The sequence below is a fragment of the Pipistrellus hanaki genome (assembly GCF_964339955.1).
Source record: "Pipistrellus hanaki genome assembly, chromosome: 14".
NCBI classification, from domain to species: domain Eukaryota; kingdom Metazoa; phylum Chordata; class Mammalia; order Chiroptera; family Vespertilionidae; genus Pipistrellus; species Pipistrellus hanaki.
The window spans coordinates 32,660,725-32,682,581 of NC_140516.1; the positions used below are offsets into that span (position 1 = coordinate 32,660,725).

Consider the following 21,857-nt stretch of genomic DNA (forward strand, 5'->3'; position numbering starts at 1 on the left):
AGAGGCTCTGTCAGGACATAGCAAGAAGGCTATCTGCAAGTCAGTAAGAGAGGTCTCAGGAGAAATAAGACTTGCCAACCCTGATCTTGGATATCTAGTCTCAAGAACTGTAGAAAATTAATTTCTGTTATTTAAAATGCCATCGACTAGTATTCTGTGGGATTTATTATGGCAACCCTAACTAGCAAATACACCTCATATAAGTGGAATCATACAGTATTTGGTGGCAAGGGGGATTGACTTATTCCACTTAGTATGATGTCCTCAAGGTTCACGTATGACAGGTTGAGCATATGACAGGATTTGGGTTGCTCTGACCTCTTGGCTATTATAAATAACTAGTGGCCCAGTGCACAAAACTTGTGCACAGGTAGGGTCCCTCAGCCTGGCTGGCAATCAGGGCTAATCAGGTTCCCAGCATCCTTGCCTCCCCACCTCCCCCCTCCTTCCTTCACCACTGGTATCCACCACCACCACCCACCTACGATTCCCCATCTCAGCCCAGGGCCCAGCCCTGATTGGGTAATTGGACCTGCCAGGGGGAGGGACCAGGAGGTTGGCTAGCAGGGGGGAAGGGATTGGGGGAGGGACCCAGGAGGTTGGCTACCAGCCCCGATTGGGCAATGGGGGCCTGCCAGCCAAGGGGAGGGACCAGGCAGTTGGCCAGAAGGCCCCATCAGCCATTGGGACCTACAGGCTAGGGGCAGCTTCTGCATTGAGCATCTACCCCTGGTGGTCAGTGCACATCATAGCAACCCGTCGTTAGGGTTGTTCTGTTGTAATGGTCGCTTAAGCTTTTATATATATAGACGAGTGGCCCAGTGCATGAATTTGTGCACATTGAAAAGAAATTAGAAAAAATATTTTAATATCGCTATTTGCCCTTTCTCTATAATAGAAGTGTCAACCAAATTCACGATCGACAACAGATAGAAGCACATGCTTGTGGCTGGCACCAGCGAGAGCTTTATATGTATTGCGCCATGTGCAAGTCAACATAGCCTTTTATAGATATAGAATAAACTTGCTTAATTAGACCTGCTTTCTGATTTAGCTAAACATTTTCCAGCCCAGTGATGCACCCCAACTTCTCTTTCAGGTAATTGTCAGCAACACAGCAGTCAATATCAACATGAAGCAGATTATTATTGTAGATCACATAGGGAGAACAAAGGGTGAAATATTTAACTGCAGCAGTGTTTGACTATATTCTGTGCAGTGAGCTCATTTTTCAAAGTCCACCATTTCTTTCTTCTTTTTCAGTCAGGTCACATTCCTTAGCTTTTTAAATCTCTGTTTTCCAGCTAATGAAAAGAAAATAGGATTCTATCAAGTCTCCCATCTACCTACTCCAGGACTTCTGTGAGGATCAAATGAGATAAGGCATGGAAAAAGCCTCACAGACATTTGGCTAAATGTTTCCACCTGCCTATAAAGCAGGTTGTGCTCCTGGGCAAGTTGTGAAGAAACTCCAAGGAGGCTAGTTGCCAGGGAGTGGGAGCTGGGCATTGCCACATGATGTCATTACCCAGACAGACACTTAGCATATTAGCCTTTTATGCATATAGATTCCAATGGATACATGTTTTCACAACTTTCATATTTATAAAAATGCTGCCAAAAGTGTACATCCCCTATCTTTTAGCACAGTAGCGAGGCAACATTTCCAAACAAAACCTGAAAAACAGGTTAAAGAAGTCCAGACAACAGAGGAATTTATTTTGCAGTTCACTAACCTTTGTCCCATACATCCACACCTCAGCTAAGTCAGTATAATACTGGTTTTCCTGTGGCCATTGGATAGGTTCTCAGCTAATAACTCAACTATGGAAAGAACAACTAACCAGAGCCATACCTCGCAATTAATTTATAATCGGAACAAACTTCCATTGCCTTCCTAATTTCAACAAAATAACCTTGGGACCGCGCACCCAAACTTCCCATCAGGTGGAGAGCAGGGAAGAAACAGTAAAGGAAAACAGAAGCTACGTCCCCCAGGAGAAAGGGATTGTGGAAGCTGGAAAAAAAGAGAGAAACTTCCATAGTGAGAATTCCAAAATAATATGCAAGATCGCGGGGGGAAGGGGGGAGATGACGCTTTCAAAGGCTCTTTTCGGCATAACAAAGAAAGGAAATTCAGGAGTAAGGCCATCCGCCAAGGAAATTCACGCTTTATAAAAATTTTTTTTTTTTTTAAAAAGGACAATAAGCAGAGCCGTTCTACTTCAGTAAAACCCACCGCAAAGATGGCGGTGGGCCGAGACCCCTTCTCCTCCTCCCGCGGCCACATTTCCCACAAGCCCCTCCGCGCGCCCTCGCTCGCCGCCACGGGCTGGCCGGGCTGCGCCCACTGCGCACGCGCCGCACGACGTCATTCGCGCTCCCAGGACTGCGCGGCGCCGGCGGGAGGGTCTTTCCCCGCTTCCGCCGCCGCGTCGCCTCGGGTCTCGAACGTCCGGTTCCGAGCTGCCTCCGCCGCCGCCGCGGGGGCAGTCGCGGGGTGTGGGGGGTCGCGAGGCCCAGCGAGGGGCGCGCGCGGCGGCGCGGCCATGGGACTGCGCCGCCGACCCCGGTGACCGGAGGGAGCTGAAGCGGCCCGGGCCCTGAGTGCGTCTCCTCCCGGGGGCCTCGCCCTCCTGCTCGCGGGGCCCGGGCTCCTGCTGCCGTTGCTGGCGCTGCTGCTGGCGGCGGCGGCGGCGGCGGCGGCCAGGATCATGTCGGGCCGCCGCTGCGCCGGCGGGGGCGCGGCCTGCGCGGGCGCGGCGGCGGAGGCCATGGAGCCGGCGGCCCGCGAGCTGTTCGAGGCGTGCCGCAACGGGGACGTGGAGCGGGTCAAGAGGCTGGTCACGCCCGAGAAGGTGAACAGCCGCGACACGGCGGGCAGGAAGTCCACGCCGCTCCACTTCGCCGCAGGTAACCCGGGCGTCGCCGCCGTGCCGCGCCTCGCGCCCAACCCCACCTGCGCGCCGGGCTCGCGGGCTCCTCTGCTCGGCCTTTCCCCGCGGGGGCTCCGGGCCGGGGCTTCCCGTTCTCCTCCAGGGGGGTGCTTGAGGAGGTTGGGGCTGGGGCCGGAGGGAGCGTGCCGCACACACCTCACCAGAAGGTGTGTGTGTTCTGTGGCTTTGCTTTGTATCTACCGTACACGCATCAACTTCCGGTCTTGCTCCCTCAGAAGGCCCCTCTTGCACACAAGAAAGAGGGGGACATGGTAGACCTTGTGATCTGAAAGGTAGACCTCCAAAATCTGCCCTTCTTGCAAATTCCGCTATGATTTTTACCAATCCTTTGGTTAAGATGTTAAAGGCCTGTGTAAAATGCAAAGATGTAATTTTAGAAGGAGCCTCTTGATGGGCCATTGACACATTTGCACGAATGGGTTTATCCAGGTAGTCAGCAAGTTTCTGGAGAGATTATTAGTACTGAGAATGGTCAAAGTCGGCAGAACTGAGGTCTGATTTATAGGCTGACTCCGGATGGTGGTCTCTGACACACACACACACACACACACACACACACTGGAAATGGTCAAAATCGGGAGAACTGAGGTCTGATTTATAGGCTGGATCCAGATGATGGTCTCTGACACACACACACACACACACACCCCTTGGGATGGAAAAGTAATAGAATGAGAGGAAAAATGGTGCAGATAATTTAGCTTGGATCTAGAGTTACATTGGGACTGACCTTGCTTCATTCTGAGATTTACATCGTTTGAATGACTTTCAGTATTTACTAGGTTCACTTTATGATAGAAGCATATTACATTTCTTGAAGAATTTAAAAGAACTAGAAATGAGACACTCAGCTTATTTCTATACGTTTCACTTTTAGTAAAGATCGTGACTATCCCTGTTCTCATAATGGAAAATGGAAAATGCAATTAGGGTTTCATACTTCTGATGATCCTGGTGTTTTATTTGATGTATTACTTGATTGCATAAAATAATTTTTTATTGGTTTGAGAGAGAGAGAGAGAGAGAAATTATCGATTTGTTGTTTTACTTATTTATGCATTCATTGGTGGATGCTTGTATGTGCCCCAACCTGGGATTGAACCTGCAACTTTGTCATATTGGGCTGATGCTCAAACTAACTGAGCTATCAGGCCAGGCCAAAATAGTTTTTTAAGAAACAGAAGACTATATTTTAAAGCACTCCCTTCTTTTGGAATAGGAATGATGTGCAAAGAAAGAGTGTAAGAAAGATTTCCTTGTTCACAGACATTACTCTTACTACCAGTTTTAAAGCGTTAATATTACTAGGAGGTATGCTTTCTTGACTAATTACAACTTCCGTTGGGTTCCCAATGGGGAGCCTTTTTAAAGAGAGGTTTGAGGGGTTGGTGGTGAGAGAACTAGAAACAGCCTGTGGGCAGCAGAAAGAGATTAAGAATGCTCAAGTCAAATCTCAGCTGTTTAGCCATTTTGCCTAAAATTTTGGTGTGCAGTGCTGCCTTTCCTCAGCTAATTTGGATTGTCCTGTTTGACCATATAGTCAACATTTAAACAACTGATTGGACAAACTGCCATAACCAACTGATATGTAATCCAAAGGGTAGTGTTACTTAGATTCTGTTCACTTGATCTGTGGGATAAAAATAACCAAGGAAGATCTTAGTTGCTACCTTTCAAGAATTTGATGTATTAATGAGTTCATATCTGAAAATAGGAATATTTAGAGGTTTAAGATTATGGGATTAGCTTCTTATTGATTTTGTTCCTCCCCCACCATTCCAACCTCAGTCTGCCCCAACATTTTGGGAAGTACTTTCTACATAGGTTTATTCAGACTGAAATGGAAAATTTATTTTAGAACAAGCCCACCCCTCACAGTTTTCCACATTATCAGGTACAGATTATACAGTTAAGAATTTGAGGTATAAAAAAGAATAATAAAATAAAAATTGCTAATGGTTTACATATACCAGAGCTTTAAAGTCTTGCATTTAAAACCAGGCATAGCCCTAGCTGGTTTAGCTCAGAGGATAGAGCTTCAGCCTGCAGCCTGAAGGGTCCCAGGTTCCATTCTGGTCAAGGGCACATGCCCAGGTTTTAGGCTTGATCCCCAGTGGGGGGCATGCAAGAGGCAGCCAATCAATGATATTCTCTCATCATTGATGTTTCAATCTCTTTCCCTCTCCCTTTCTCTAAAATCAATAAAGTTATATATATATGTTTTTTTAAAGCAAGCATATAACTTCACGTGTAACTGTCTAATCACTGTGTTGTACAAATAAAAATAATATACTGTATTTCAATTATAATTGAAAAATTTACTTTTTTAAAAAAAATTTTAAATTTAAAGTCCTTGCCCAAATTATGTAGAAGTTGCAAATGCCACATCACACAAAAAACTTTTAAATTAGCTTTGTAAATTTGATCTAAATTATTAGATGATGGAAGAGAACTTGTTTTCTTAATTTTTAAATAAATGCATCCAGCTACATTTTCTTTTTATAATATGGAGAATACATTATATATCCCGGGACAATGAGTTATCAGTCATGTTAATGTGCATCTAAACATGCCATTGGAAGCTCAACATAGGTGGTGAGAGTATGTAGCTGCCTGACCAAGCTGTCTCTTTGGTTTGTATTTTACAAAGTTAGCAATGGAGGAAAACAGGTTGTTTTTTTTAGCTAATTAAAGTTTGGAGGTTTTACTGGGGGTGGGGGAGGGGAACATGATTTTTGTCTTTTTGCTTTGATGTCCAAGGAACAGGAATAAGTCTGTGCAGATCAAGGAAAATGGATAGAAGAACAGTTTCAGAAAAAAATAGTGTCTTTTCATCTAAAACATTTAGTTAAAAGAATAATCAGTTGCCCTCCCCAAAGGAGTTCTGTTAATGAAAAATGCAATCAATATAAACTGGAACTTTTCCTCTATTAGGTGAATTTTTTTTTTTTTTTTTTTTTTTTATGAACTGGATTACAATCCTTATAGATAAGTATACTTTAAGAAGTCATTTTTATTTTTTTTAAAAAACAAAACAAAAACTTTCCTCTTCAGTCCCACCACCACCAGCTCCCTTCCCTCCTTACTCTCTCCCTACCCCCACACCCCACCCCTCATACAGAGGATATGAATGAATTTTTTGTGACATGTCGCGAAACTTGTAGAGGCAAGTTGGTGGTAGAGAGGCTGTAGCTTTAATTTTGCTAAAAACCATAGCATCTGAAATGCTTGACAGTGTAATCCCCTAGAAAAGAGCAGATTTCAGTAAAGTTATTGCTGCTCTGAACTTGTTTCTGAAAAATAAAGAAGAGGGACAGAAACTTTGGGAGAAAGTCATTTTATTGTCCGTCATAGCCAAAGAAATACGTAGCACTCTCTTAAGATCTTAGAACTGGGGCAGATAAAATAGAATTCAATGGTTTGAGAGTTTTAAATATTTTGGGAAGTGCAATGAGGTATCATTCAGCAGAGAAATGTGCAAAACCATTTATTATCAGGTTCAAGAATTTTAGATATAGAAATGGTGGCAGAAGATGATATATCAAAATATTAGACATCACTAAGCAACAAATGTTTATTCAGTCCTATATACATGTATATATAAAAGAATGACAAGTTGGAAAAGACCTTGCATTGTAGAGTTCTACATAAGCAAGGTAACAGTTGTTTTGTATTTGTAGTATGTTATGTTACTGTTTTGTATTTGTACATTGGACCAGTCAGATTTGAACTTCAATTATTGTATTCAATTACGTGATTTGGAATTTATTATACAAGCAACAGATGAAAACTAGAATTACTTATTCTAGAGATGAAAGACTAAGGTCACACAGTGTTACTGTCTTCACATATTTTAAGACATTCCAGTAGAAAAGTAAATGGATATGACTTGTATAGCTTCAGCTCAGTCAAAACAAGTACCAGTAGATGGAAAGTTGCAGGGAGTCAGATTCCCTTTAACAATCTGTTTAGCTATAGAATTGCTGGGTTGGCATCTTTCAGAGATGTTATAGAAAGGATTTCTGCATAGGATGGACAATTGAACCAACAGGTCAAACTCTGACTGGTATAACAAAGTGGAATGATTCCCCCAACTAAAGGTTTTAACAACTCAGCTATCAAAGATATAATAGCTTTTATACTTGCCGTTCATATCCTTTCTGATAGTGGTACTTTTAAAGACATCCAATAACGTTTCAATAGTATTTCCTTCTATGGTCTATAAGCCAACATCATAATTATGGGAGATTCATAAAATGTACCCACATTCCTTATCTAGGACTAGAACTAGACATTATTGTTTCCAAGATTGCTTTTTTGCTGTGTGCACGTGTGTGTGTGTGTGTGTGTGTGTGTGTGTGTGTAAAGGGAGGTGAGTAAAATCCTACATCAGTAGAAAACCCAACTCCTATATAATAAAAGCCTAATATGCAAATTGAACGACTGGTCTCTATGATGTGTACTGGCCACCAGGGAGCAGATGTTCAACACAGGAGCTTCCCCCCACCTGTAGGCCCCAGGCCAACCAAAGCAGGGGCCAGGGGCCAGGGCCAGCGAATGGGTGTTGCCAGGCTGATCAACGCGGGTGCCAGCAGGGGGACCCCTGATCTCGCTAGTCACCCTACAGATCGGCCCTGATCACTGGCCAGGCCTAGAGACCCTACCCATTCATGAATTTTGTGCATCAGGCCTCTAGTATAAAATAAACACCAGTATATTTAAGAATTCAGAATCTTTCTTGACTTAACAGATTTCCCTGTATATTATCGAGATTTGAGCTACACTTTCTTTCTCAACTCTTGCAGGACTTAGAGGTAGGCGATTTACTTCGTTAACAACTAGTTTGGAGTATGTACTTCCCCATTTAGATAGAATTTAATCAGTCCAGAGGTCATGGCACTCTCTTCCAAGTTTCTCTTAGTCTGATCAGATAGATGGTATATTGTCCTAAGTTGAGCTGAGCAAAACCTTCTAACTTGTATTCCTCATTCAAAAGAAATACTATATGTAGAAAATACCTTTCTTGGTTTCTGCTAACTAAAATTATTAGTAAGTTTAAAATGACATCCCTCAGAAAAATCTCACAAGAGTCCTGACAAGAGCCTAAGACTGCTTGATTATGCATCCAGTCTCCCAGACTACACAAGCCTTCTCTCTTTCATTGCATTTATTGATATTTCCTGTTTCTAAGTATTTTTTTCTGATAAAGCTGTGTATGACTCCAGCTTACCTTTAGTTTGTCAAGGCATCACTATCATTTCATTCTAGAGGTCTGGTGCACGAAAATTCGGGGGATGGAGGGTCCTCTAGCCCGGCCTGCGCCCTCTTGCAGGCCGGGAGCCCTCAGGGGATGTCCGACTGATGGGGGGTGGGGATGAGCGGGCCTAAGCGGTCGGACATCATTAGCACTGCCACAGAGAAAGGAGAGGCTCCCACCACTTCCGATGAGCTCACCAGCCGTCGGCCCGGCTTGTGGCTAAATGGTGCTCCCCCTGTGGGAGCACACTGACCATCAGGGGGCAGCTCCAGCCCCGCCCCCCATAACCCCTCCACCACCACTGATTGCTGTCCTCTCCCTCTGCCCACTGGAACCCACCTTGGCTGGCCTGGCACTGCCCACTTGGCAGGCCCTCCCTCCCTTCCCCCCCCCCCCACCCTCAGCCGACCAGTCATTCTGCCATTTGGTCAAATTTGCATATTGAGCTTTTATTATATAGGATTAGACCAGTTAAATCATCAATGGCTCATCTTGTCTTCAAACTGTAAAAACTGAGAGGTGGCAGCTCTCAGTAAGGTTTTCTGAGAGTTTAAGTTGGTTTTTCAGTAGTGACTTCCACTGGTTTATAGTTTTTTTGGAAGCCATTCAGTTGAAAGGATGTTCCAGTATAGCAGCAAAATATGATACTATTAATAATAGTTATGGTTAGCAAAAACAGTTCCTGGAACTGCTAAAACTGATGGCACTAGATAGTGATGAAACTTGACAAAAGAAATTGAATAGACTGCTTTTCTTTGTGGTCACAAATCATCAGCTCCATATTCTCTCAGGGTCATTTGCTTACTATTTCAAAATATTAGACATGTACTAAACAATTGTTTATTAAGTCCTATATGCTAGATTCTGGTTTTGGCTAGTGAACAGAAATAAACAGGACACAGTACATGCCATAAGGTGACACAAATATTTTATTGATCAGCAAATATGCTTTCCAAATATTCCTGTTTTGTTTCATTGTTAGTGCTTTATAGTAGATTCAACAATGAGTGATTTCATTTATATCTTCATACATAGACATTGAGCAGTGTTTAAAGACGACTGCTCTTCCATAATTATAAAATAAACCACAATATATATTGAGCAGCCATGATTACTAACTTTAGATTTCTGATTCCTTTATAAAGAGATCCTTAGAATATGGAGGTTGGCATTGATTCTAAGGATATGCCTATTCATGTTCTGTCTGGCCAGTAAGAACATGATCAGGGGGGGAAAAACCTGCAAAGCAATTTTTCCTCAAGATACTTTGAGCTATTTTTGAGACTATAAGAATGGGGATTTCATCAGGGATTAGCCTTTAAAGTTTAGGAAGTATCTTGAATCTAAAAGTTTCATTAAACTCCTAATAGTTGGAAGATTTTAAAATTTTAAATAGCTACATACTCACCCCCTCTAATTTCCTTTTATGCCAAGAAATGGCTTTAATGTTTCAGACTCTTCATCTACTCTCAGCATACCAACATGATCTCCACTCACATGTTACAGTCCTTACAATCTGACTTTGAAACATCAAACAGCAGTCAGCTGCCTCCTGCACACCTCCCACTGGGGATGTGCCTGCAACCAAGGTACATGCCCTTGACTGGAATCGAACCTGGGACCCTTGAGTCCTCAGGCCGACGCTCTATCCACTGAGCCAAACTGGTTCCACAATGTGACTTTGAAACATGCTGATCTCTGCTGTCAGTCTCCAGATGGGTTTAGGACATCTTAATGGCTGAGGAATCATGTTGATACAAAGTTATAGAAGTAGAATTTATCTGTGTCTTGGACTATTTGTAACTATTCTATATAATAAAAGCCTTATATGCAAATCGACCAAATGGTGGAACAACCGGTCACTATGACATGCACTGACCACCAGGGGGCAGACATCCAATGCATGAGTTGCCCCCAGGCCAGCCAAGGCGGGTAACCAGCAGGTCCTCCCCTTCCCATCCACACCCCTAATCGCCCAGCCGGTCACCCTGCAGAGGGGAGGTGCGGCCAGCAAGCAGGCGGTGCCAGGCTGGACCCACAGATTGACCCTGTTTGCCAGCAAGGCCTAGGGACCTTGCCCGTGTATGAATTTCATGCATGGGGTCTCTAGTACACGTAAATATAATCACTTCACCCTTTCTACCCAGGTTAAATTTCCATTTCAGTATTGTCATACGTGTCAGTATTGAATCTCTCTTTATCTCATCAATGAATTCTTGAATTGTTGAATTTCTACTATTTCCCATCCAGAAACATTTTAGCATGGCTTCTAATTATTGATTTTAATTTATGCATTTTTCTTTGTTTTCTTTTAGGATTTGGGCGGAAAGATGTAGTTGAATATTTGCTTCAGAATGGTGCAAATGTCCAAGCACGCGATGATGGGGGCCTTATTCCTCTTCACAATGCGTGCTCTTTTGGTCATGCTGAAGTAGTCACTCTCCTTTTGCAACATGGGGCAGACCCAAATGCTCGTGATAATTGGAATTACACTCCTCTCCATGAAGCTGCAATTAAAGGAAAGATTGATGTTTGCATTGGTAAGATTGTTTATTTTCCTGAAATAGTGTGTAACCGTTGTGAATCTAATTGACTTCATTCATTAATATGATCAAATTCTGCCAGGCTGAATTTAAATACCTAAGAACAATTCATGATTTAAAGCTAACCACTATTACTAAGTGTCATTTTGTGTATAGTACTGAGCTTAAACTCTTTAGAGAATAGAGACAAGATTCCTGTTCTCTGGAAATTTGGATTCTCTTGGGAGATAGCGCACACACAGAACCAGATAAAGTCATGACAGTGAACAGGGAGTGTTCGAGGATAATGAGGGCAGTGGGTTGGCTGGAGTCCAGTCACTCCTTCCTGGAGTCTTTCCAACAAGTAGTGGGAGAAAGGTTGAAAAGGTAGGCAGGGACATCTTTATGAAGAACTTTGAGTACTAAGTTAAGGAGCTTGGTATTATGAAGACAGTTAAGGAAGGGAACAGCAGTGTGATGAAAATAGTGTATTTTAGCAAGAGTGATCTGGTATGTGGCAGGTAGAATGTTGGTAGGTGGCTGCTAGAATGGATGGCATCAGAGAGATTAGCTAGGAAACTGTAGAATAACCAAATAAATGATGAGGTTATGAACTAGGGTTATTATAGGAGAATAGAAATGGCAAGATAGATAAAGAAGCATTTGAAGGAAAAATCAGACATTTAGAATACTTTAACAAACAAGATAAGATTTGCTCAACAGCCGAAACTAGTTTGGCTCAGTGGATAGAGCGTCGGTCTGCGGACTGAAAGGTCCTGGGTTCGATTCCAGTCAAGGGCATGTACCTTGGTTTCAGGCACATCCCTATTAGGGGGTGTGCAAGAGGCAGCTGATCAATGATTCTCTCTCATCGATGTTTCTAACTCTCTATCCCTCTCCTTTCCTCTCTGTAAAAAAATCAATAAAATATATTTTTTTTTTAAAAGATTTGCTCAACAGTTTGATCATTGGCAGAAAAGTATAAGTGAGAAGGCTGCTTATTTGATTGGAGAATTTTAATTAACCTGGTATTGACTTTTCTGAACCTAACATAGTCAGGAATTTTGGATTCTGCTACCTTAGTTCTATTTCCTGTTTTAGGGACATTTGAAATTCTTGAGGCAGATAGAAAGCCTGTGTACTAGGAAAAGTTGAGGGCTCTGTGCTGGACTTATATTGTTCTCCCCTGCCCTCCAAACCCCAAGTCACTGTTTAAAGTCACCATCTTAGTTCAAATTAGGTAATTTATAAAGATACGAAATATATTACCTAGTAACCTCTGCCCAATGTATTATCTTAAATTGTTATCTTATATTGCTACTGCCTTGTGCTAGTTCCTTAGTCTCTGATATATAAATAATTAGTTTTAATATGTAGGGTTTTCTAAATATAGTTATGGATCTGCACTATCCAATCCAGTATGGTAGCTGAGGACATCTTGAAATTGAGATCTACTCTAAGGGGAAAATGTACCAGATTTCAAAGTCTTAATATGAAAAAAGGAAATGCAAGGAATCTCAGTTTTATGTTGATTATGATATAAATATAAATATTGAAATGACAGTGTGTCGGGTAAATAAAATGCATTAAAATTTAGCCTGTTTTTTGTTTTGTTTTGTTTTTTGTTTTTTACTGATTTTTTACAGAGAGGGATAGAGTGTTAGAAACATCAATGAGAGAAAATCATCAACCAGCTGCCTCCTGCACATCTCCTACTGGGGATGTGCCCGCAACCAAGGTACATGCCCATGACCGGAATTGAACCCGGGACCCTTCAATCCACAGGCCGACACTATATCCACTGAGCCAAACACGTTTTGGCCCGTTTTCATTTTTTATTATGTATTTAGTTCACATTAATGCCTCACATTTTATTTCTGTTGCATAGTGCTGTTACAGATAGGAATAGAGTAGAATGAACAGTAACTCAACCAAAGAATGGACTTTGGGCTTCCCTTTCTGCATGTACTTGCCTGTCTTTCCCCCAGCTCCTTATTTGTAGAGTATGCTGTAAATGTCTTTAAATAACAAATAATAATACAGCATATAGCACATGTCTTTTCTTTTATGTGCTTTGGATTATAGTTTTGATTTGGAATTTGCTAACCCTACAGAGAGTGTTTTTCTTGTTTTCTTTTTTTAAGAGTTTGCCTACACATTTTTCTAAATTTTTGAATAACCATAAATCCCTATTCCTATAGGATTAGAAATTTTATTTCTGTTATGATAGAACAACCTTTCTAACAGAGGCAGTATTATTTGGAATAAGAAAAGAAACTTTCAAGCAGACTTGCCTTTTATTTTCTCATACACTCTTATCTGTCCTTAGTCACTTGTCCAGCAGAGGAAAATCTAACTGAACTTAGGAGACGTTAATGTGTATAATACATTAAATGTGTATAGTACAGTAAGTAATAAAATGCTTTATATATTTTTATCTTTAAAAGAAAACATTTACCACACTTGGGATATGAAAGATCTTTAATCTTGAGACTAAAATCAAATTGTCATCAATACCATCTTGAAAAAAGTATTGCTATTTTTCAGTGCTTTTGCAGCATGGAGCTGAGCCCACCATCCAAAATACAGATGGAAGGACAGCATTGGATTTAGCAGACCCATCCGCCAAAGCAGTGCTGACTGGTAAGTTTGTGTACTCTCTTTGGGTATTCCAAAAAGAATATAAAGAATGAACTTCCTGTGGTAAATGACCTCAACTAGATTTTTTTAAAATAATGTCAGTTATTTTTTTCTACATCTGTACAGTTAACATTTGATTCTTGTCTAAGAAAGGTAAAGCTTTTTTTTCTTTTCTTTTCAAAATTGGTGTTCTTTCTTCCCTATTCCATGCAGTTCCCTGTTTTTATCTTTTTTTAAAAAACCTTGGAGTTCAAATGAAACCTTACACTAGTAACCAATATGCAGTTCATATTGTGGGCAGCAGTTTGAATTTCATTTCAGCAAATCAGTAAACACTATCCATTTTGTTAAATTATGTTTATTTAAACTGTATTAATTGTAAAGGTTTCTTTGTGTTATAAATATAAAAGCTATAGGCATAAAGAGTTTATATTTAATCCTGTTTTATTTATATATAGTTATCCCTCATTGTCCACAGAGCTCCCCTCATCCCCCATCAATACAAATATTTTTGGATGTTCAAGTTCTTTAAGAAGGTGCAAATCAATGCATACTGTAGGCTCTCCAAATTCATAGATTCCCAACTGTGGATTGAAAATATGATATTCAGTCTGAGATTGGTTAAATTCATGGATGCAAAACCTGCAGATATGGAAGTCTATTTAAAAAAGCGTTATAATAAAAATAATTTTAGTTTTGAAAAATCTTTTGGGTTCATAAGAATGTTAATGGTTATGTTCAATTGGTGATGCTGATGCTGTTGATTATCTTGTCATTTCTAAATGTTGGTATATTGGATTTTGTTTTGTTGGCTTTTGAATGAAATTGTAGATGCATTTTGTATGTTACTCGAATAGCATGTTGGTTTTCTATAATAATTTAAGGAGAAAAAAGAAAAGAAAAGGTTCACCCATAAACTCCCACCTGAGACAAACTTTGTTAAAATTTTGGTATATTTGTTCCTTGGCTTTCTTTTTCTGTGCATATTGTTTTTATACAATTGCAGTGACACTTTGTTGTATATCATTGAATTTTTTTCACTTTTATAACAAAGGTATTCCATGTTCTTCATATAAGTATTTGTAAGCTGTACAATATTCTACTGATTAACCATTTTCCTTTTATTGGGAATTTATTTTCAAATTTATATACTTTAAGTATAATTCAATGAGCATCTTTATGTATAAAACTATCATTACTTTTGTAATTGAAATGTTTAATTTCTGGTTTTGTTCTGGTTTTTTTTTCCCCTCTGGTTCACAGGTGAATATAAGAAAGACGAACTCTTAGAAAGTGCCAGGTATGTTATAAATATATCCCATGAAATCTTCATCACTTAAATGTTTTATTTTTTATTTTTATTTTTTGCAAGAAGCAAACTATTAAAAAATGCATTTTTTTAAAATGTTCACATAAATGTCTTCATATGGGATGTGCTAAAAAATAGAAGTTGCTAATAAACTTTCTTTTGTGTGTTAGGAGTGGCAATGAGGAAAAAATGATGGCTCTACTCACACCATTAAATGTCAACTGCCATGCAAGTGATGGTAGAAAGGTACTTTCTTTTGCCCCTAAGTTTGTATTTATCTCCTGGTAACATGAAAATACATTTATCTTATTATAAATTAAAACATTTTATGAGAATGCTGATATGTTCTTATAAGCAATAATTTGGATTAATTCTTAAGCATATTAAAACTTTTTTGATAATAAACATTTAGTTCCCGTTTGTAATAATGAATTTATAAACTTTTATACTATACCTTCAGTATATGTGTTGAATTTTTTAAAAACCAAATTGATGACTATTTAGACAATAAAGTTATAAGGCTTTTTGGGGGGATTTTGGTTTTATATTTTTAGCTTTCACACGTTTTCTTCAGCCAGTATTCGAATTTCATTAATTTTTCTGATATTTCAGTCAACTCCATTGCATTTGGCAGCAGGATACAATAGAGTAAAGATTGTACAGCTGTTATTGCAACATGGAGCTGATGTCCATGCTAAAGATAAAGGGTAAGTATTTGAACAAAAATTAGGATTTCTTAAACTATTGCTGAAACCAGTTTGGCTCAGTGGATAGAGCGTCAGTCTGCGGACTGAAGGGTCCCAGGTTCGATTCCGGTCAAGGGCATGTGCCTTGGTTGCAGGCACATCCCCAGTGGGGGATGGGCAGGAGGCAGCTGGTCGATGTTTCTCTCTCATCGACATTTCTAGTTCTCTATCCTTCTTCCTTCCTCTCTATGGAAAATCAATAAAATAATAATTTAAAAAAAAGAATAAATATAAACTATCCTTACAGTAACTTCTTTTTTTTTAATATATTTTATTGATTTTACACAGAGAGGAATTGAGAGGGATAGAGAGTTAGAAACATCGATGAGAGAGAAACATCGACCAGCTGCCTCCTGCACACCCCTACTGGGAATGTGCCCGCAACCAAGGTACATGCCCTTGACCGGAATCGAACCCGGGACCTTTCAGTCCGCAGGCCGATGCTCTATCCACTGAGCTAAACCGGTTTCGGCCCTTACAGTAACTTCTGTGACCTTATAAAAATCACATTTTTTACTAAACAGCATAAACATGTTTTAAGCTTTTATAATATGCAGGTAGCTCTGAGGGCATAGGGAATTATAAAACATTAAGGCAACCACTCAGGTTTAAACTACACTTCAGGGGGCATGAAAATTTACCTGACAATACAAGTTCTCTACTAAGTGTGAGGTGATAGAAAGGGATGCTACTACAGGAGTTCACAGGAGAAAACGCTCAGTATTGGCTATAGTGATTGGGAAATTTTGCAGAAGGAGATGGTAATTGACCTGGACTCAATTCAAGAAAGCAGAGAGTTTAGGAACCATCACTGTGCAAGAGAATTAGTTTGAGAAGAGGTGCTAAAACAGATAACACTGATTAGACCAGTTTGACTGAAGCAGATGATTCACATAGAGAAATGAAGGTTAGGAATGGAGAAATAGGTAAGAACAAGATTTCATAGGGCTTGGTATTTTAGTCTAAAGAATTCAATCTTGCCCAACTGGCGTGGCTCCAGTTGAGCATCAATCTGAGCCAGAAGATCAGGGTTCGATTTCCTGTCAGGGCACGTGCCTGGGTTGTGGCCTTCATCTCCAGGATGGTACATGCAGGATGCAGCTAATCAATAATTATCTCTCATCGTTGATGTTTCTGTCTCTCTCCCTCTCCCTTCCTCTCTGTTATCAGTAAACATAAATGTATTATTAAAAAGAATTGAATCTTTATTTTGTGAGCCATGTTAGCCATTGAAGGGTCCTATGCAAGGGGAATGATTCTGAAAGAGGTATTTTAGGAAGTGCATTCTGGCAGCAATGTGTAGGATGGATTGGCAAGGGAGACTAGAAGCAAAAAAAGCAGTTAGGAAAGTGAGTATTGCAGGGATTCGGGCATAGTGAAGATCTATAGTAGTGGTGGCAGAGGAAATGGAAATGAAAAGGCAGTGCAAGAGATAATATAGTGAAAAAATTGACAAGATTTATTGAATGGATGTGATGAGAGAGGAAGGCATTAAAAGATAAATACATTTCAGATTTTCAGGGTGAATGAGAAACCCAATGATACACATACTAAAATCTAGGAGGAAAATTATTTTAGGGGAAAACATTGAGTTCACCTTTAGAACACTTGGTTTAATGAGATGATAGGGAATTGCAGGTGGAGGTGGCTAGAAGATAGTTGGAAATTAAATTAGTGCTCAGGTAAGTAAGAAATTGTATAACCAGAAGTGGTAAGGAAAGTCATGTGCCATCACTCACCTGAGGCTATCGAGATGATGTCTGTGGTAATTAACTGAGTAATCCCTGAGTAATATCCCTGAGTAATCCCCATGGAAGAACAGCTTAAAAATATGTTAAGAGTTTAAGGTTCCACTGTACCTTCTATATAGAAAATTCTTCTTCCATTGTCATCTTGAAGGAATTGGATTTTAGTTTTATTAAAGAATATAACAATTGCCGAAACCGGTTTGGCTCAGTGGATAGAGCGTCGGCCTGCAGACTGAAAGTTCCCGGGTTCGATTCCGGTCAAGGGCATGTACCTTGGTTGCGGGCACATCCCCAGTGGGAGGTGTGCAAGAGGCAGCTGGTCAATGTTTCTCTCTCATCGATGTTTCTAACTCTATCCCTCTCAATTCCTCTCTGTGTAAAATCAATAAAATATATTTAAAAAAAAAAAAAAAAAGAATGTAGCAATTTACCTTGCAGAATGATAAAAAAAACAGTTTCAGAGAAGAGTTAGAGTTTGAGCTCTGAGTTTGGAAAAGATGTATAGAAGTAAGCCAGGAGGGACGGAAATCCATCCTACGCCCAGTGGATAGTTCTGTGTAAAGGCATTCAGGGTTTAGTATACTGTTATAGAAGGGTAAGGTAGAGAGCATCAGATCATTGTATGCTAGGTTGAGTAGTTGGAAAGGTCTTTTGAAAGCAAGGAAAAACCAGTGAAGGACTTAAAACAAGAAGTTACTACATCAGGTAACTTTTTGAAAAAATATGTCTATAGCTTCAAGGACAAATTGAAGGGATTATTTCAGTAGTACAGGGAGAAATAATAATGGCTCAAACCAAGACAATGGTAGTGAAGTGGTAGGGGGAAGGATGATCAAATGTATTGAAAGAAACTTGGAAATTAAAGTTGCTAGGACTTAAGGTTCAAATGGATGTTATTAAATTTTGTACATTTTTATTAGATCACATACACAATTTACTATTCAAGGCTGACTATAAATTTAAATGAATTGACTAAATCTAGGGAATCTGTAATAACAAGTTTTCCCCCTTCTCATATTGTAGTGATCTGGTGCCTTTACACAATGCCTGTTCTTATGGTCATTATGAAGTAACTGAACTTCTGGTCAAGGTTAGTTCTGTTGTACTTTTCTTATAATTATATGTTATTTTAAATACATAGTGTATCTGTTTTTCTATGTGTTTTTGGTGCTTAGTGGATATAGTAATATTTATAATTATTACAAAGTGTAGATGGTTGATAGGTTAGCATCTGACTGCTTGATATTTTTGAGATTCCTTAAGATTTTAAAGTAGCACTACCATCTTATGAATAACAGATTAAGTAATTCTATAATTTGTAGCGAAAATGAAATTTCAAAAAACTCTTGAAAATATCAGAGCAATTTTTAGTCAGTCATATATTAAAACTACAATTTTCATTTGTAAGACTTATCCAGTTGTACTTTGAGTTGGAACAGGTTTGCTTGGATAGCTTTACTTCTTCCAATATGCTGGGTGGCTGTTGTTTAACAAGCAGGTTCCTGGGACTGGCAAGAAATTCCTTATTTTGCTTCCTGTTGAATGAGAGTAGAAGATATATATTCTTCTTAGAGTGGATCCAAGGATGTTACACATACCCTGACATATTTTTGTCCCCAGGTCTCTGTGTATGTATTTGACCACTCTCTTTAAACTTCTCTCACTCTGCCCCTTGAATACGTTCCCTCATTCTGTTTCACCAGCTGTCATAGGAACAGAAGGAAGACATTTGTTTCCAATGCCTCCATGCTTCCTTTAAGCATGCGCTACCACAGAATACATTTTCCAACAGAAACAACTTTGTTATAATGGTTAGAGATACTCTAAATAATCTATAAGTCTTTTAGAATTTTTTATGTTATATACATTTATGTTATATACATTTATAGCAGTAATGCTTTTGCTGTTATATACATTTATAGCAGTAATGCTTTTGCTTATTGTAAAACTGAATCTTGAATTCAGAATATTTGGAATGTTATGGATGAGAGTGAAACATCAGACAGAGTACAATGAGATTTTTATAGACAATTGAATGGTGTTTTTCTAAGACCTAGTGTTTACTAAATAAGTTTGGGAAGTTGACTAGAGGTTATACATATAGATGGAGGTGGTTTGAAGAGGTGAGAGTACTCAAGTTACCAGAGTACTCAAGTTCCAGACAATCAGGAGAAAGCAAGTAGATAGAGACAGAATACAGGTAGAAGTCCTGGGCAACAACACAGTCTGTAAGCAATCCTTGCTAACGAGTCTGGCTAGCACATGATGGCATTAACAACAAACATGTAGTAGATGCTTTTCATGACCATGATGCATACAGATTGGGATGTGACTGCTTGAAAAGCTAACATAATTTTATGCTAGTAGTTGAAGTATAGTATCAAGAGCAAATGTAATAACAGATGCATTGTACTTATGTAATCAAACCAATTGAGAATCTATCATTTTAGGCTCTTAATATTTTTAAGTGAATTTTTTGAACTGAAGTCTATTTAGTTGAGGGCCACAAAGGTGATAGGAAGTCTAGAAACCATGGATGAGTGAAGGAGCTGCAACTGTTTAGATTGGAAAGGAAAAACGTAAGAGTTGCCTTCAAATATTACAAAGAAGAATATTAATCTTTTTTGTTCCAAAGACCAATAGATCAAAGTTTAAAGTACATAATGTAAAAGAGAACTTTTTAACAACAGAAATTATATAGTAAATATAAAAGTTACGTGAGTTGAGAATTAATTTCCAGTGATTAAAAGTACTAAGAGTAGATAACTGGTTCACCTTTTACAGGTAAGTATAGAAAGGATTTTGTGTTTGATGAGAGATTAAACTAGAATGACTTCTGTGGTCCATCCAACTCTAATACGTGGAAATGGCTAAATTAAAATACCAAGTGTTAGCAAGCAGTGGAGCACTGAAACTTAGACATTCCAAGTATTTGGCAATTTTTAATAAAACTAAACATATCTACCATATGACCCAGCAGTTCCATTTCTATGTATATGCAAAAGAATAATGTATCCATAAAGAGACTTATACATAAATGTCCATAACAGCTTATTCATAATAGTTAAAAACTAGAGAAATAGTCCAAATGCCATCGACAGGATGATGGATAAGTACATTATGGTATAGCTTGTACAATGGAATGCTACTACTCAGCAATAAAAATGAATTGATACGACAATATGAATGAATCTCAGAAACATTTTGTGTGAAAAAAGCTAGACACAAAATACATACTGAGTTACTCCATTTTTATGAAATTTAAGAACAGGTAAATCTAATATATGCTGCTAACCGTCAGAATGGGGAAGGGAATTGTCCATAAAAGAAGCATTAGGGAACATTCTGGGGTAATGAAAGTGTCTCTAAAATACTATCACAGGTTAACTTAGTGGTTGGCAAACTCATTAGCAAATTCATTAGTCAACAGAGCTGCGTGCTCATGAGCCACAGTTTCCCTACCACTGGGTTAACTGATAGTATTTAAAAACAAGTTTTTCTGCCTACTATGTTGTCTGGGATTGTTTTGTAAACCTTTTTACTTCCTTAGCAACATTAGCACTCTTGATGGCCTCTTTATGATTTAAAATTGTGCTTTGTTGCCTGAGAGGTGTTATGAGGTATCAGCATGAAGGAAAGGGTTGTCAGGTTAAAAACTGAGTTTTTGATCCACAACCCAGACATTTTGTCTGTGAAGAACTTGGTGGAGAACAGAAAGATGTTCAAGAACTGAGGTTTGATTGTATGATATAAGATTTGGTGCTGTCCATGGTTTTAGGAATCCATTGGGGATACATGGATAAGGAAGACTACTGTATATACTTAAGAACTGTGCTTTTTTGCCATATGTAAATTATTAAAAATTTTGGAAAAGATGCACGTTAAATCTAAAGCTTCATTCTTAACTATTTTTAACAATAAAGAGTTAAATAGACTTTTGTGCATAGGTCTAGCAATCAGCTGTTGTTTCTTCATGTGGAGAAAATGTATTTTTCTGAAATAAATTGGTTTAAAAAGTGAACTTTGGGAACATAACTTGTTTAAATTTCCTTGATGTCATATTATAGATTACTACTAATTCTAAATTCTCTTAAAAATTGGACACTAAATACGTGCTTCCTTTCCCCACCCCTCCCACCCCCAGCATGGTGCTTGTGTAAATGCAATGGACTTGTGGCAATTCACTCCTCTTCATGAAGCAGCTTCTAAGAACAGGATTGAAGTGTGCTCTCTTCTCCTAAGTTATGGTGCAGATCCAACACTGCTGAATTGTCACAATAAAAGTGCCATAGACTTGGCTCCCACACCACAATTAAAAGAAAGATTAGCATGTGAGTATAAAATGATGAATGTTTAGCTAAGATATATCAATAAACTGAAAATCCTTGTTTGTTTCTAGATATTTTTAAATGATAGAGTAATTTCTTTAGCTGTGGGTATCTTTTGTTCAGACTAGCATATTTTAATCATTCAGAAGTTTCTACTTATTCTGCTCTTAAGATGAAAAGAATATATTTATACTTTTTTTTTTAAGTCAAGTTAAATGTATTTTATATGTGGTATGCTTTTGAAAAGAATTTGGGTTTTGTTCCTGTCTTTGATGTGACTTTCTACGGAAATTACCATGAAGTTGAAATGTTATTTGTAGGATGCCATCTTGTAAATCTAGTCCCTAGAT

At 38.9% G+C, this 21,857-nt stretch overlaps 1 protein-coding gene across 1 annotated transcript in view; it reads left to right on the forward strand.

Annotated features, from left to right (window-relative positions):
* The first annotated feature begins 2,359 nt into the window (after positions 1-2,359).
* Positions 2,360-21,857, forward strand: part of TNKS2 (tankyrase 2) — a 59,234-nt gene continuing 39,736 nt past the window's right edge. The window contains exons 1-8 of the mRNA XM_084904312.1: positions 2,360-2,913; positions 10,530-10,754; positions 13,284-13,379; positions 14,640-14,676; positions 14,856-14,931; positions 15,298-15,392; positions 18,203-18,269; positions 21,324-21,510. Coding sequence (XP_084760438.1) covers positions 2,715-2,913; positions 10,530-10,754; positions 13,284-13,379; positions 14,640-14,676; positions 14,856-14,931; positions 15,298-15,392; positions 18,203-18,269; positions 21,324-21,510 — 982 coding nt within the window. The 5' untranslated portion in view covers positions 2,360-2,714. The remainder of the gene's footprint in view (positions 2,914-10,529; positions 10,755-13,283; positions 13,380-14,639; positions 14,677-14,855; positions 14,932-15,297; positions 15,393-18,202; positions 18,270-21,323; positions 21,511-21,857) is intronic.